The sequence below is a fragment of the Pelecanus crispus genome, chromosome 1, assembly GCF_030463565.1.
Source record: "Pelecanus crispus isolate bPelCri1 chromosome 1, bPelCri1.pri, whole genome shotgun sequence".
Taxonomy (NCBI): Eukaryota; Metazoa; Chordata; class Aves; order Pelecaniformes; family Pelecanidae; genus Pelecanus; species Pelecanus crispus.
In genome coordinates this window covers 71,543,633-71,560,414 of record NC_134643.1, presented here as the reverse complement: position 1 = coordinate 71,560,414, position 16,782 = coordinate 71,543,633, and the positions used below count along the sequence as shown (strand labels likewise).

The 16,782-nt window shown below is 44.6% G+C and overlaps 1 protein-coding gene across 2 annotated transcripts; it reads right to left on the bottom strand.

Moving 5' to 3' along the window:
* Window positions 1-2,294: 2,294 nt before the first annotated feature.
* USP18 (ubiquitin specific peptidase 18) lies at window positions 2,295-16,562 on the bottom strand. 2 transcript variants are annotated; one of them, XM_075712877.1, is made up of 11 exons: window positions 16,493-16,562; window positions 13,370-13,543; window positions 12,451-12,547; window positions 11,036-11,181; window positions 8,451-8,530; window positions 7,486-7,632; window positions 6,624-6,719; window positions 5,421-5,591; window positions 4,342-4,473; window positions 3,839-3,888; window positions 2,295-3,297 (listed from the first exon to the last, which is right to left on the bottom strand). In XM_075712877.1, the coding sequence occupies exons 2-11, from the start codon at window positions 13,533-13,535 to the stop codon at window positions 3,249-3,251; spliced, it is 1,134 nt and encodes a 377-aa protein (XP_075568992.1). In that variant the 5' UTR covers window positions 13,536-13,543; window positions 16,493-16,562; the 3' UTR covers window positions 2,295-3,248. The 2 variants fall into 2 exon arrangements, with proteins under 2 accessions (XP_075568992.1, XP_075568983.1); XM_075712868.1 differs by having other exon boundaries at window positions 13,370-13,562; window positions 16,493-16,523.
* Between the last annotated feature and the right edge of the window lie 220 nt (window positions 16,563-16,782).

Here is a 16,782-nt window from a genome sequence, read left to right as displayed (position 1 = left end):
TGACGTTTTAGAGATTATACCTGTGTGTGATATATATATATTTATTATATTTTTACTTTTTTCTGTTTTTCTATGTGTTTCTTGAAGGTGGGAAATAGCTGAATCTGAGGAGGAGTCCGTCAGAGATGGAGCAGAGAATGTGTATTTTGCTACTGTTCCTTCCCTTAAGACATGGTAAGCCCAAACCAAACAAAAAACGGAAAGGAAGAGTTACCAGGACCTACACTAATCTCTCCACACACATACTCTTGGCTTTATCTGCCTTTTCAAAGTCCTTGCTACCCACGCTAGGCGTCATTCGCACAGTGGCTCAAACACGGGGCAAATGATCCCGACTCCTTTGCGGTGGCTCTACGGTGGAAAATTTTTTTCTGGCAGAAATCCAGGCGGTGCTTTTCTGTAGCCAGCCCCTGGGCGAGGTGGACGCCAGGTTCTAACTGGTCTCCATGTTGTAACCGTGTATCAATACATTAGCACCGAATCCCACGCACTTCGCTAAAAGTCGTCCTTGGACAGCTTATCCAGTAACGCAACTGAACTTTTGCAGTGGACGCAGAGGCAGCCAAGCTGACTTTTTTTGCAAAAGCAGCTCAGGTCGGGCAGAGTTTTTAAATCTCTACACAATGCAGTTTGCACACCTCCCATCCCTCCCAACGCCCATCTGGATCGGGAAGCAATATAAGCTTTCACGTGACAGCAAACCTGACAATAAACCCAGTGTGTCTCCAGCACGAGGGCGAAGTGCCCAGGGACGGTTTAGCCTCATTTCCTCGGCTGTTGGAGCTAAACGTTAGCAGTAGCTCTAGCCTGAATACTTAATCTGAAAACGTATCTCAGCAACTGTGTCCTTGATGGGTGATATACCTGGAAGGTTATGACACATTTGAGGCATTTTCATAAGCACAGCTTGTTTTTAAGTTTCAGGTTATATCAAATTAGAAATGTCAGTCTCTTAGCCCATTATTTTAGCCCATTAACTTCTCAATTTCTAGAATTGCACTGTCTTTCAGCTACTTCACATGCGAAGTGCTGGGTAAAGCAGACAGGAACTTGGTTTTAGAAAGAATGTAATGCATTCCCAAAGGCAAATAGGCTGAAAATTCCTCATCCTGGTGACAAACAATACACTGGGATTTTTTTTAATGCAGAATGAACAGTACAAACACAAGAGAGTTGAACAGAATAACGGACCTTGCTAATACAGTGAAATAAATGCTGGCTAGTTCATAAAAATGGAATTTCACAGCTATGCTCCAAGATTTCTCAATTCCACATAGCAACAGAACATGGACATGATTTGGGAACTTCATCATCATTATTAGAATAAAATTAGGTTATACAAAGCTGCTATTATAACTAAATTAGTAATTTTAAAATGTGATGAGTCCCACAGAAATAGCACAGTTGTAAAGATACAGTAAAAGAATATGTCATGCTAGAAGGTACTTTTAGATCTCAGACTGCTGGAATCACTGATCCTTTCACAGACTGTGCCATGTCAAGACTTAACCACAAGTGCTTTAAAAGCATCACAGCCAAAGTCTTTAACTTTCCTCACAGCTGAATCTTGTGATGAGCTTTTAGATTCTTCTGATGGTCATATTACCAACTTCCCTTGCTAGCTCTCTGTTTTTCCTCCAGCTGTGTGGTCTTGCCATAGGAGCACAGGCTGAACCAATGGCACAGAGTGACAGGACTCAGCAGGAGATTTAAACATTACTCACTTTATAAAACTGTTGTGTCCAGAACACTTTCTGCTTGAGGCACATTTCCACTTCATGGGCAGAGAAGGAAGGGAGAGAGCAAGACAACACCAGCTGGCAACCAGCTGAAGACTACTAAAGGAAAAGCCCAAACGTTCAAGCACATCAAGGCATCTCACTTTTCTTATCACAGTGTATGGACTGTATTGCTGTCCTAGTTTCGGCTGGGATAGAGTTAATTTTCTTTGTAGTAGCTGGCATAGTGCTGTGTTTTGCATTTAGTAGGAGAAGAATGTTGATAACACACTGATGGTTTAGTTGTTGCTAAGTACTGCTTATGCTAGTCAAGGACTTTTCAGCTTCCCATGCTCTGCCAGGTGCACAAGGAGCTGGGAGGGGGCACAGCCAGGACAGCTGACCCAAACTGGCCAAAGGGCTATTCCATACCATATGATGTCATGCTCAGTATATAAACTGCGGGGAGGGCGGGGTGGGGGGGGGTGGGGTGTTGGCAGGGGGGCAGTGATTGCTGCTTGGGGACTAGCTGGGCATCGGTCAGCAGGTGGTGAGTGATTGAATATACAAAGCAAGTGATGCAAAAATCTTTATTATTATTATACTTAATAATTGAAATAAAATAAAATTGTTCTTATCTCAACCCACAAGTTTTCTCACTTTTACTCTTCTGATTCTCTCCCCCATTCCACCAGGGGCAGGGAAGCAAGCAAGGGGTTAAACCACAACAATTGTGTGAAATCACTAGCCAGCTCCAGAATCTCTATTGCTCTGAATATTCTCCTCTACAGAGGAAAGAAAATGCATATAAATACCCAATAAGCATGCTAAAACAATAATTATCTGCATAAATATATACAAACTCATCTTGTAAATCAGAACTACTACAATAGCTCCTGATTTAAAAGCACCTCTTCATGCTGACACCAAGTTTCAAACACATCTCAATCCCTGCAGTGATTCATTTTCAGGAAGGTTTTAAGGAGTAAACATCACTGGTGCATGTGTCATAAGGGTTCTGGTCCTTGTTCCAGCTGTTTCTCAAGACTTCTGGGGTCCCCAGCCCAGCTTGCTAGCATCTAACATGGCACTAAAACGGCAGAGTAAGTCTCAATCTCTTACAGTCTTCCTGGCTAGGTATGGCTATCACAGCTCTCCAGCCATACCGCGTGCCTCCCTGGAACATCATGCAGGCTTTCAGGCCAGACGCTTCCCCTGTACTGGAACCTAGGCACCAGCACTGAAGTAAGTCAGCAGAGACACAGACTACTATCTTTTAGGAAGAAATTAATATATAGAATCACAGAAATATCAAAGAAAAGGTTTCTAGGTGAAACAGTTCTTAGATCCTTTCTCTAGCAGAGACTTTCTTGCACTTTCTTCATAAACAAATGAGAAGGCAGAGGTCGCTGACTGACTGCAGAATGTCTTTCTTGTGGAACATTTGTACACGTCCACACTGGCACAGAGGTGCTGAGCTCCATGGACAACACACAGCTTACCGAGACATTCTGATACTCTTGGATAAGGCTACTGAGGACGTTTTTTCATGTAAATCAAGAGATAGGCTGTTTCTCCCCTGTGGAAGCAAAGAAAAAGCAAAACAAGATGTATGCTCGAAGATCTAGGTTGCAAGTAACCTCCCAGGTTTGCTCCTGCTCAGCTTTTGGAGGTTTAGGTCAACTGAACTGGCCCTCTCCAGTGTTCCCAAGGCAGCATGTAAAGCTGACTCCCTGGCAGCACTATCACTTATAGGAGGGATTATCCCTCTCCACGGCTTGTTTTCTTATGTTGCATCAAACCAAAAAGCACGGAGGAATCCTGACTGACGTATCTAACTTCAGGCAGGATATAGGGTCCAAGTGGCAATCATAAGTAACAAGACCGCTCCTGCAGTCCCATTTGTGACTACTCAGTAATCCTGCAGGCTCCCGGTGTAGTCGTATACAGTCACATCAGAGTAACCAGAATACAAGGACGCCTCTTCTGCTCTCCTGCGTGCCCTGCACATCCCAAGCAATATGCAGTTCAAACCATGTCTTCCTTCTCTTTGCTACCCTCATTCCAAATCCCAGAGCAGCACTTGGTAAAAACATAAAAACAGAGATGTGTTTGCTTACCAGTGGAGGTTGGAATGTCCATAGGTGCATTTAACATCATCCCACGACACCTAGAGAAGAAAAACACACAAGGGGAAGCTGGTAAAAACTCTTCAGAGTGGTATTGTGATACCAGCACTGCAGTCCTCATAAAAGTGGTGGTACTTCCAGGAACTGAACACCTTTTAATAAATCAGTTTATTGCTTTTACCCTTTGAGGAAAAACAGTTCCTTTGCTGCTTCTGAACACGTACATTAAACAGATCTAGGTACATAAAATAGGCTATACAGCAAATGGTTGCTTCTGCAAATTGCAAACCGGAACCTGAGGCCTTGTTTGGTACAGAAGCCAGAGCCACTTTGCCCTCAGCTCAGAGTATGCTGTAGCAGAGGAATGAGGTGCACAAAGCTCTGCAGTTTCAGTTTTCTTTCCTGGTTCTCTTTAATCAGCAGTCAGTCAGACTGAATGAGATCTGGAGGAGTGTTCAGGAAGCTACAAAAGAAATGTGGATTTGTCTCCTCACCTGGCAAACCTCAGAATCGTTGAAGCAATACCATTTACATTCTGTGAGACTTCGAATATAGGCACAGTAGTGTCCACAACTAGTTGATCCTGAATGAGCAACAACGGCAAAAAGCTCATACTGCCAGGCAGCCTGTGAAGAGCCACAAAAAGTAACTTTCAGTGCAGCAATTCTCATTTACCATTGGCTGAAGAGAAGCAGTAGTCAGGACAGCAAGAATGTGCATTTCATAAGGAAAAATATTAGACTGGCCTTGAGGATCCTGCCTTTTTCGCTCTTACCCTCAGGCTTTTGCCTGCCAGCTATGGGCTGGCAGCCTCCCTGGAGATGACAGGAACGCAAAAAAGGCAGTAGGACAGCAAAGGGGCAGCAAAGAGGTTACAGCCAACACTGCACCAGCAAGGTTTTGCTGTTGCCACACTTTTCCTTGTGATTTCTCAGTAAGGGGAACAGATCCACAGCATCGCAGATCACTCTCAGCTGCTCAGCAAAGCTGTCATCTCCCCGCTAACCTCAAAACTATGTGGCAAACAACACTGCATGGGAAACTGCCAGGAAGAGAGTTCCCTTGTCTTGGACTAGCAAGCTCTGCAAAGCGGTAGGTCTGCTGCTCACTGAGACCACCTTGCCCTGGAGGCTGAACCACAGGACCGAAGTTGCCTCTAAGACACTGTTTGCAATGTCTGGATTTGGTCATCCAAATGAACTGTGTTTTCATCTTTTCTTTAGTATATTTAGAAATGGAAGAAAAAAAATTATACTAAACACTCTCAGAAAAAAAGGGATTGGCTTTTTTTTTTTTTTTAAAAGCCTGGGTTTTGTCCTTATGGCAGAAAGCTCCAGTTTTGGTGCATTTGGTGATTTAATCTGAGCACAGAAAGTTGAATAATGCCTGAACCAGTTAGAACCATGGGATGCGAGACAACACCAGGCACAGGTAAAGCCCGAGACATGCATTTTTAAGACAGGTGCTTTGAACTCAGGCAAGTACTAGTGTGATCTCTCAAGTTTTTATGAGACTTAAGCTGAGGGGATAAGAAAATCTGTCCTTTTTAAACAGGGCATTAGGAGTATCTCACCTTTTCCTTGTCATCTGCTTGGCACTGATTTTCTGTCAAGACTGCATTGAAATCAAGGTCTTGTGGGAATGGCAAATAGTGACTAAGCTTGTGAATGTAGGATGATTTTTCATAGCAGAAGCGCTTTAGGTGTATGGTCAGAGTCTGTGGCAGATGGACTAGCTTCATGCTCTGTAAAGCAATAAATAATACAATTGAAAACTAAGGAACAAACCCTGGCGAGGTGGGTGGAAACAGCCATTGCCACCCAGTAAATGTAGCATGGAGAGCAGTCAGTGCTACAGTGAATGATTGCCAATTCCATTGGACAGCAAATACCAAACCTTTGTACACGAGACACATACACGTAATGGAGCTGTGATACTCAAGTTTCTCAACTTCAGCATGATCAGCACCCAGCCTTGGATGTCTCATGGGCTGCTTTGTTTCCCATCTGCTTTCTTAACCCTAGGTTGGTAGCACTAGGTTGGTGAGGAGAGACAAGCCAACTTCTTTGTGACATGTGGCCACTACAGCTCCATGGAGGACACCAAGCTGACAGCTCATTCCTTCCAGCACCACCTTTGTTGATACTTACTGCTACTGCCATGGCTGCCACCAAGACATATGGATGCACTGTGGCCTTGGAGGTGGCCCACTCTTAAAAATGATGTGGAGAGCCCCCTCCAAGCCTTGAGCTGAGGCAGTCTCCCTCACACACCTCTCTCTTCAATGAACTTGCCTCTTCATGAAACAGCTAATTCATTGGCTGGCAGAGACCAATACTGTAGAAAATGGGGAGCCCAGTGGAGAGCAAGGAAGAAAGGAAATCACCCTACAGTAGCCTACTTTTATGTGTATGCACAGCTCCGGTAACACATTCTTGTCTACCCCTGGAGCTACAAAGCGGTGTAAAGCCCCAGAGTAGAAACAACAAAAACCAACAGCAGCTTTTCTGCTGGTACAGAAATGCTACATCCCTTGGTGACTTACATTAAAACCCATGAAAGCATTCTTTCGTTGCTAGAGCTACATCTACAGCAGGGACCTTCTTATCAGGAAAGATGCATGTGGTTTATACCCAGCTGATATTGCTGTACTGACAAGTCTTTGAGTTGTTGATCTCCTCTTAAACTGATATGGTTGAATCCTTTCCCCACCCTTCCCAGTCCTAAAGGGAGTTCTGCGTATAAGAGACATATGGGGAAATCATTCTCTGATTACCTGCAAAAAAGGTGTTTTCCTTCCACACTGTTCACAGAAACACATGTTGCGACCCGTCAACTCTTCTGGATGGAAAAAGTATTGCAGACAGTTCTCCTAAGAAGACAGAGATTTCTCTCAACTTCCTTCAAACTGGATTTCTATTTCTACTTGTACAGGGTATATGCAAACAGCATATTTTATTCAAAGGACAAAAGATTGCCTGGCAGCCTAAAAAAGGGTACCCCCTTTTTCCTAACTGCTGGTATGATTACATTAGTTGAAAAAAATACAGTACCACATTTTCCACAAAAAAGATGTTGATGCTTGTCTTTTATACCTACTTCAAAGCCTTAGAGGTTTTCGAAAGAGGTTCCTTAAGGCTGAAACAGTATAAATAAGGTCCAATGATCCAGTCTCACCTGAAAAATCTACTATTTGTGGCAGCATCTACATAGCCAACATCACTGCTGTATCTGGATATCAAACAGCAGTACTGATTTAAAAGTATCTGGCCAGGGATTACAAGTTATCTAGGGCACCTCGCTGCAGTATCTAAGGTCTCACAGGTATACATCACTGTGTAGTATGAGTCTTTAAGTATTACAGAGTATTTAGTCAACACTCTTTTCAGAAAGGCGATTCAAGGACTTCGTTTTCCATCCCCCAAATCAAACACATTTTTTGAGAAATTTAGAACCCCTCAAAACAAAGAAGAAATGTGAATGAGAAAAGATCACCTCAAAGACCCAGACACCCTGCAGAGGTTCTTGCAGAGATCCTAGATGAGTCCCAGCAGACAGCAGTGCTGCAAGGAGAAGGCTGCTGCAGTGAACAGAGGGGAATCTTCTTCCTAAGGAAACAGTGCTGCCACTGAACTTACCAGAGTCTTCAGCACGTGAGAACTGGAATCCAACACTGGGAGTGGAAGGGTTAACATGCTGCTGTTCCTCTTTGTTTCAGAAGAGCATTTCTGACAGGCCAGGTGCTCCTGTACACAGATGGTGTACAAATTACCCAGTTCTGCAACCTGGAGGGGTGAAAAAAAAAGCCAAAACAAGGTTTATGAAGAAGACAGCTGAGGTATTTCCCTCTGTGGGTGGGAAAGCCCATGTGGACATGTTGCTTCATGCAATGTTACTGCTTTAAGGCTTGAACCCAGATCTGACATTGACTATGTGGACAGGGCGCTTCCCACCATTTAAAGGAGAACAACTCATTCCCCTCATCTCCTAGCAGAGGGGAAAGACACAGCCTGCAAGATCAGAAAGTTAAATGTCTGCTTTGATGCAGAATTTTTTTGTTTTGTTTGGAACTGCAATAGGAGCCTATCTTCTGTATGAATAAAACTATGACAGTGGGTGAGGAAGAGTCACTTTTCTCTTACCTCCTCCCCAGGAGGAACTGTCATATACATAACATACTAACAGTAACTAATTGTAATGAAATGCACACGGCTGACTTCAAAGAATGGAGGAGCTGTGTCAAGACATGTCAATAAATGCTTAAAGAAATTTGGGGAAAAAAGAAACATGAGGTAACTAAATGCAGTGTTGCAAGAAGATCAACTTTTTTGTTGTTAATCAACTCTCCCACTAGAATGGAGACCCTGGCATGCCCTTGAAGTAGGATGAACAAAAGTTAACTGTGTTTCAAAATGTTGAAGCCTAAGAAATCAAGACTCCCTTTCCCATTTGAAACAGGAGAGGAAAGATTCAAACAGGGGATAATTTTAAGAATGTCATTTAGGCCAATTGTCAACGAATGGGATTCTTCTTCAAGAAGCAGAGGAAAGCACACATGACAATGGCCAAAGGACCTGGTGTTCATTTCGGTGACTGTCCTTACCAGCTCTGCCTTTTTCATCTGCCTCATTATCAAGTTCCAGAGAGTCAGAAAGAGCTGGGCAGCATCATACTGCACAAACACTGGACAAACAGAAAACACAACCTCAGTCAGTATTATGAACAGCACCAAGCACAGATTTCCCACAGAAGGCAAAGGGAGATTTATTGTCGCGCATTAGATCCAGTCTCTTGTTTACTTGCCTCTCCCTGCCAGGGATAGAGCTTAGAATGGAGATGAACTGCAAATGTCTCCATGTGTCCTGAGTGGGAAAAGACAGGAGGGCTCGAGTACCCCATTGTACAACCCAGTGCAAAAGTCATGTCCTTGTCACCAGACGCAGGGCCAAGAGTATACCCAATACCTACCAGAGGATAGGGCTCAGATGTCTCCTTGAGTTGAGGGTTGCATTTATTTGAATCCTTCTTATAAACAATACAGGGAAGATTCTGTTCTCTTTTTCACATTTGTTACTCCACAGACTTGTCTTCCCCTCCCCTCAGCACTCCTGAGTGCTGAGATAAAAATGATAGAGAGGCCTATCCATATGTCTCATTTACAGAATGGTACAAACCCCTTGATCTCTACCCAGGGAAAAAGCGTACAGTTTCAGCACAGGAAACCAAGGATGATGCAGTAATGTTACGGTTTGGCTTTTCACTCTGGCTAAACTGGCATATTAATAAGCCTATGATGCTGTGATACAGCATAATGCACAGCTTGCTTAGAATGGCTTAGCAGAGAATTGCTTCAAGATTGAACTGGGAGGGTGGGGGGGACAGGAACCCATGGCCTTGAATGTGAAGAACTGATGTTCTCAGCCCACAATGAACTCAAGATTTAGGAACTGGGTGAAAACTACACATAGTTTAGCAAAATCTTTATATTTCTGCACTACCTCTATGCTTGATCATAAGTTAAACAAATTTTGTGGAATGATCCAACACCCTGAGGTGAAGTGCTTTCAACTTCCCTGCAAGTCTGCAGGTACTGACTTCAGCTGGGTTCTTAATAAGATTAGAAACATCCCTGACTAAATGAAGCTCAGAAAATATACCTTTCCTCATGTCTAACAGCACATATGCGATCCAGGTAAAGCACCATTTGCTGGGTACGAACCACAGCTGAATTTTAAAGCAGAAGGACAAGGTGGGAAACTGTCAAGCTTTACAAACTCTCTTTGGGCATCTCTCTTTAATTGGAAGAGAGAAGACAGCATATAGAGCCATTCAGTCTCGAGACAAGAACGATGCAAACAGAAATATTCAGGTTATCTCACGTTTCTCCTTAATATAGGTCTGGGCTGGCTACCATCTGTTCCTTTCAGTGCTGTCCTGTTTTGGCTTTTATATGATAAAGATCAGGGCATTTGGATATACTGTGTGTATTTGTACACATAAACAGACCCTCAGCATCCCATTGTCACCGGTCATTCATGCATTTAACAATCTCTCTCCTTTGGGACCCTGCCCAGGTGGGAGTTTAAGCCAGCAAATTCTTCTCTCTGCCCTTATAACAAGGAACAGGAAAGATACAGTTTCTATCCTTGAGGATCTGGGTGAACTCAGTATCTTTTCCACATGATCCCTTCCTTCTAATAAGAAATAGCAGCTGTTTCACTGCTATCATGCCAGTATAGCAAAACAGACCAAGCTATAAGCTGTCCTCTCTCTGCCCTGCACAGCCCTTTCCCTCTGGCCAGTATCAGTAGCTGAATCTTCTAGCAGTCTGATAGTCTTCCACCCGCTGGACATCAGCAAGGATATCTGGCAGGGGCTTTTTTCCTCCTCCTCACAAGTAAGACACAGCATAGAATCACAGAATCATAGAATTGTTTAGGTTGGAAAAGACCTTTAAGATCATCCAGTCCAACCATTCACCTAACACTACCATGTCCACAACTAAACCAATTAAGGGTAGAATAGGAATTTCATGTTTCCTGGATTGGTGGCTGGATTATTTATAATGAAAGTAAAAATTAGGAATCATTAAGGTTGGAAAGGACCTCTAAGATCATCAGTCCAACCATCAACCCAACATCACCATGCCCACTAAACCATGTCCCAAAGTGCCACATCTACCCGGTTTTTGAATGCCTCCAGGGATGATGACTCCACCACCTCTGTGGGCAGCCTGTTCAAATGCTTGACTACCCTTTCCATGAAGAAATTTTTCCTAATATCCAGTCTAAACCTCCCCTGATGCAGCTTGAGGCCATTTCCTCTCGTCCTATCACTTGTTACTTGGGAAAAGAGCCCAACACCCACCTCACTACCTTTCAGGTAGTTGTAGACAGTGATAAGGTCTCCCCTCAGCCTCCTCTTCTCCAGGCTAAACAACCCCAGTTCCCTCAGCCACTCCTCATAAGGCCTGTGCTCCAGACCCTTCACCAGCTTTGTTGCCCTTCTCTGGACACGCTCCAGCACCTCAATCACAACTGGGAGACAGAGCACTACATTATCATGTACCTAACTCCTCACATTTCTGAATCTCTGCATGAGATGTCAGAGTCTGTACTGCTTGTTAGTGCTTGACAATTAACATCCCTAGTCTGCAGACAGAGGTGGGCATGAGACAGTGCTGCTTACTTTTCACTCTGTATACTGAAAGACAGCAAGCGAGGTCTATGGGAGAAACAGCTTTCCGCTTGCCACACTGCATCTCCTCCAACAGCAGGAGCATTTGGTATGGGACATTCCTCCTCTGTTGTGCAGCACATTGTGGCACTGTGATCCTATAAAGAGAAGAAGCAACATGAATGGTAATCAAGCAGTACGATGGAGAAATATTAGCCATGACACCTGAAGGAGCAGAGGTGGATAGCACAGACAGCAACTCAAGAGGAACCAGAATGGGCATGTTTTTAGCAAAAGAAGGAAAAAGGGAAAGCAGACACCTGCACTAGCTCATCCCACAGTGCAGGCTGACAGTTCTAAAGTAAAAGGCCACAATTTTAAGTTGGCCTGTTCCTGAATAAGGGGCAAACCGAGTGGGACCTGAAGTGCTTTCTAGGCTCTAGAAACAACATCAGTTACAGCCAGTTTCAGAGCTGTTCTTGCCTCCCACCTGTTCATGCCTTCATTCTCAACATATCCTCAAAATTTTATGGGCATGTATATCATAATGCTTGTATTTCAACTATATGCCAGCTGGAAAGCTCTTTATCCTCCCTAACTTTTATGCAGTCCACAGGTTTTTCTACATCTTTCTTCAAATAACAATGATAACCTACTGTGTACGTTATTTAGCTTTGCCCATTTATGACACTTCTCATCTCTGCATGTTTGGAACTTGTCTTCTTCCCCCTCTGCACACTGGTGAGCATGTAAGAAACCTGGAGAAAGGACAACTGAATAGGAATGATCCACTTAGATGATTAAAGCTGCAGTGAAGTGAGTAAACTGAAACCAAATCAAACCAGTTATTAGTGTGGTTGGTAGGGAGGCAGAAGCCCAAATCCTCCTCACAAACAAGCAGAGAGCAGAGTCAAGCAAAACAAAATAACACTCTGTATTCGCCATCTGCAACAACACTTACTCTTCTCTATCAGGTGCTAGCCAGGACAATCAGGGGCCAGAGGCTATGGATCACAATATGTTTATGTTTACATGCTTGAAGTTACAAAATCAATAGTGGACATGGTTACATACAACACATGCTTTAGTAGTAACAGCCTATGAGCATACCTGGAATAAAATCATATCCTGTTACAGAAAAGAGAGATACAAGTCAAAAAGACTCAGTTCAGGACTGCAGCTTACCACTGTGCAAACGGCACATGAATCAAAGGTGTCTAACAAGTCAGAAAACTGAAACTTCTACCTTCGCAGGCCCTAGTCTGTATGATACACACAACAAGGCAGAGACCTTCCTGAGTGAGCTGAAAGCACCTTGCTAGCACCTTGATGATCCAAGCCTTCAAATGTACATCCCATATAAAAAAAAGGAGTGGAGACAACAGAGCAACAATGGAAGTATCTCAGGTAGTTCGAACAGGTGGTACCTTCGAAGTATCCCAGTGAAGTATCTATTCATGAGGAACACTTGGAGCAGAGAGTTCAGACAGCAGCTCTGTCCAACATTGTACAGTCCAATAGCTCCTGTAGGCACAGAAAAAGAAGTGATGCCTGGAGATAGGTACAAGAAAAGAAAGTGAAAGTCATTTGTATCTGTATGAGGATTTTTATTCAGCCTTTTACACACCCAGGCCTAATAACAAAATGAAGAGCTACGTGTGGGACCACATGCTAGCTGTCCACCACATGGGCTTTAAGTTTCCCCTTCAGCCTACCTCTGGTATTCTTTATCTCAGTTTCAAAGAAAGGAATTAGCCTGAGCGAAGTGGAAAAAGTGAGTCACAGCTGTTCACACTGCACAAAAAAGGCAGCATATTCTGTGCCCCAAAGGGGTATAAGTAATCATAGTCAGAGATTAGGTTTTTTTATGAAGACATCACCAAAGGGAGAGAGGACATGGAACGGAAACTCAGAACAACTCTGAAATGCATGCAGTTGGTGGTAAGGGTGGGCTATAGCTGGTATAGAACAGTATGTACACCTGAAATACTAATGGCAGCTTTTGAGAGGCCAACCTAGTGATGCAGCAGAATAACTAGGGTCTAGTCCATGGTTTAGCAAATCCAGAAGCAACGCTGGCTGTGTTTGGAAAGAGACAGGGCCAGCATCTAGACCTTTTGGCTGCAATGGCCAATTTATGGACTTGAAAGGGGGAAGAGCTCCAAGAATCTCATGTAAACCCTTCCCAAAAAACCAAAATGATTACTTGGCAAAATGAGAACTGTCTCCATACTCCTCAGTGAAGAGGTAAAGAATAGGAGAAAATGAAGCCTAAGGACAGAGAATGGAACAGCAGGCATTAGAAACAGAAAATATGAGAGTGAAGAATAGACAAAACATTATTACCATTTTTTAAGTCTGCCACACCAAAGACCGATGTTACCCTCTGGTCTTCGGCCTTCGGCTCTTCTGCTTCTTTATTATTTTGTACTTCTGCTTCTGCCTTCATGGTCTCACTTACTGCCAGCTCTAATTTCTTGCTTCTTTCTTGACGTCCACTTCTTTGTCCCATCAACAATACTGTACAAAGACAGAAGGACTGCAGAAAGATCACAAGAGGGAGAGCACCCAGAAACACGGGATTTGTCTTTGTATTTGATATTTTCATTATAAAAGCTGGAATGTCAATAAAATTAGTAAGATTACTGCAACGGCATCTGGTATATTTGAATTAACATGGGTATTGTAGGTGTGCAGGCTATTGGCAAGGTAACAGACATGGAGCTCGATGGCAATTGCACATCCTGTCTTCCTTTTGTGGCTAAATAAATAAATGAACCTTTGGTTCCACAGAAACAGCTCCACCTAGCCAGGGAACTCCAGATATCCCTGTTCAAGCAGATTTGGTAAATAATATGATTAAAATTGTCCAAATGGCAGATGTTGTAAAACTCCTATGTTTAGTAAAAGTAATTCTTTATCACCCAAAGTATCCCAAGTATTCAAAAGGGCAAATTTCATCCTCTCTAGCCTTTTGAGCTGATAAGCATTTGATTGTTTTCTGCACTGAGCTCTCTGCGTTGTTTTTAAGCGCCTTAGTCGCAGCTTTATGGTGGCACTTTGGACTGTAACTTTTAAAGGCATGTAAGCACCTAAATATCAGTTTCTTTTTAAGCTCCTTCAAATGATCATAAGCAAAGTAACTATTTAAGCAAAAGAACCATTATGATGCCTTGATTTTCAAGGGAGTATTGAACAGACCATTACTCTGACAGTCTCTTATGACTCAGCTACTGGCTCTTTAAGGAAAAGTTTAAAAAAATCACCAAACTAAAGCAAAGTAAAAATACACAAGCAGAACAATGTGACAAATGTTTGAATGTAATTACACAAAAATAACACTTTTTAAAAGCCCACCTCCAACAAGGAGGCAGAAATGAAACAAAACAAAAAAAAAAGGATATGCTTAAGGAAGCATTCACGGGGCGGGGGGGGAAACCACACAGAACAAATGCTCAGAAATTGTTATTTCACAGATATTAAGCAGCATGTAAAATGAACCTGAGGCCAGGTGCTGAAAGAATGAAAAAAAACTCCCAAGAAAGGGAAATAAACAAAAAAATCCTGGTTCTGCCTTTCACAAAAAGAAAATCTTTGCTTTAAAAGCCTGTTATTTTTCAGGTTAACTGTGCCTAATGATGTTAAATATCAAAGTTTCTGAAGAATTTATCAGGCAGGGAAACAAGAAATGGATTTTTTCCCCCAATTATTTCTTTTAAGCTTAAGTATTTTTTTTCCCAACTGTACTTTTGATTCTTTACTTTTGAAAATCGTTTTTGAACTGAAAGTGCCGTACACTCAGATTCACTACTGTTGAATTTGCTGAGGAGCTTTATTTGGAAAAAAGAAAAAAAAACTCAGATATTCAAAGATAGATTCAAGAATATTGCTTTTTATATCCCAACCCAGTGATTAGAACAAGTATGCAGGAAAAGAGAAACTGGATTTCAATTTTTTCTTCGTCAAAACGAAGTCTGAACTCACACTGCCTCTTCCCCTGGAAATGATTTAATGAGGCATTCAGGTTTCTGAAAGCCCAGCTGCAGCAGGAGCCCATCTTTGCTTGTACAGTGAGAGCCAGTGGGTTTGGCTGGTATCAGATCAGCCAGAAGGTAAGTAACGCTCACAGCCAGTTGGGATGCTGAAGGAGACAGAAAGGAGGGGGATAGGCAGAGCAAAGGCAGCTAAACAGTAGCTAGGGATGTACCAGGGATGAGGTGATCTTGCAAGACACAGCTTTTGGCAGGAGAGGTAGGATTAAGGGTGGGATGAAAGAGGAAGCTCAGAGCTAAAAGGCTTTGGGTGACCCGAGAAACAGGTAGAAAGATATTAGGGCAGGAAGGTGCAGGGGGATACAGAGATGGGAGGACTGGGTCTCTGGTTCGAAGAAACTCTCCCCTAGGCACCAGTACCAGGAACCCCGGTGCGGGAGCAGGGACACGAACACAAGTTCCCAACCCTTGCACGGAACTGACTCATTTTGGCTATCAGAAATACAGCATTCCTAAGATTTGCACTTGACCTTCCTTTCCCTGCATAAACGTATAAAAAAACCTGGTGAGTGAGCACAGGAACTGAGGAGCAGGCTCCCCTCTTGCCCCCGCTTTCTCCTCTCTCTCCGAGTAGCAGGGTCACTTCTCGGTTTCCTTTGCAGGGGTACGGCTCAGTACTGCTACCTCAACGCACATGGCTTGGCCAAACCAAGCGACCACGCTAGCGCCGGGCAGAGAACAGGTAGCAGCGATACCCTCCTCGTACCCTCCACCCCCTAACGGGCTAGCTCCCACAGCCAGCCCTGCATCCTCCCTTTCACCCCGGCCTGCTCCACAGCCTGCCTGCCTGCCCTCCCAAGACACCGGCCTCTCACGACAAACCCCCAATGGTCCCTTCACACCCACCACAGTACCACAGCCCCCAAAGTCCCCCTCCGCCTGAGGAGGGCCACCACCTCCGTCCCTTGTCGCCTCTTCCCCGCCATCGTTGCTCCTTTCCCCTCACAGGTATCTTGGGGAGCCGGCGGCCAGGGGGACAGCACTGGGGCAGGAGGGGGCCTGCGAGGCAGCGGCCCAGGCAAAGACATGGTGGCCCTGAGGCGCTGCCTGAAGGGCTGCTGCAGGGTCTCGAGCCCTTCGAGCTTGCCCAGAGAGGTGGTGGAGGCCCCATCCCTGGAAACATCAAGGTCAGGTTGGACGGGGCTCTGAGCAACCTGATCTGGTTAAAGCTGTCCCTGCTCACTGCAGGGGGGGCGGGCTCGATGACCTCTAAAGGTCCCTTCCAACCCAGAGCATTCTATGATTCTACCTCCACACTTCTCTTGGATGCGACTGAAACGAGACTTCCCACTTCGGTGTCAAACTACGCGTTTGTTCGTTTGTTCGGCTCCCTTTTTTCCCCCTCTCTTCCCCCCCGCCTTGCTGCACTGTGGCTCCGGCTCACCCTATTCCACAAGCCGGCAAGAGGGTTCCTTACCAACTCCACAGGACCAGGCGCGCTGCGAGCCTCGGCCGGCGCTCACGTTCACACCGCACCCACTGACGGGCCCTCGGGGGCTCGCACACCGCGCCCCCCCGCACCGCAGCAAACCTGCGGCACCGAGGAGCGCCTCAGCCCGGCGGGCCGGCCCAGCCGCTGCGACCCGGGAGCCCCGCGCCCGCCGGTGGCGAACGGGGGGAAGCCGGAGGCGCCGGAAGGCAGCGGAGAAGCGGCTGCCGCGGCGGGGCTGCCGGGCGGAGTGGGGCTGCCGCGTCGCCTTTCTCGCC

Bases quoted from the DNA above. Each gene is read 5' to 3' on its own strand.
- USP18 (XM_075712877.1), bottom strand. From the start codon at position 13,535: ATGGGACAAAGAAGTGGACGTCAAGAAAGAAGCAAGAAATTAGAGCTG. The intron at 8,531-11,035 runs GTAAGCAGCACT...CTGTTTGTCCAG, and splicing joins TTCAGTATACAGAGTGAAAA to TGTTTGTGCAGTATGATGCT. The intron at 4,474-5,420 runs GTGAGATACTCC...GGCTCTTCACAG, and splicing joins AAGCAGATGACAAGGAAAAG to GCTGCCTGGCAGTATGAGCT.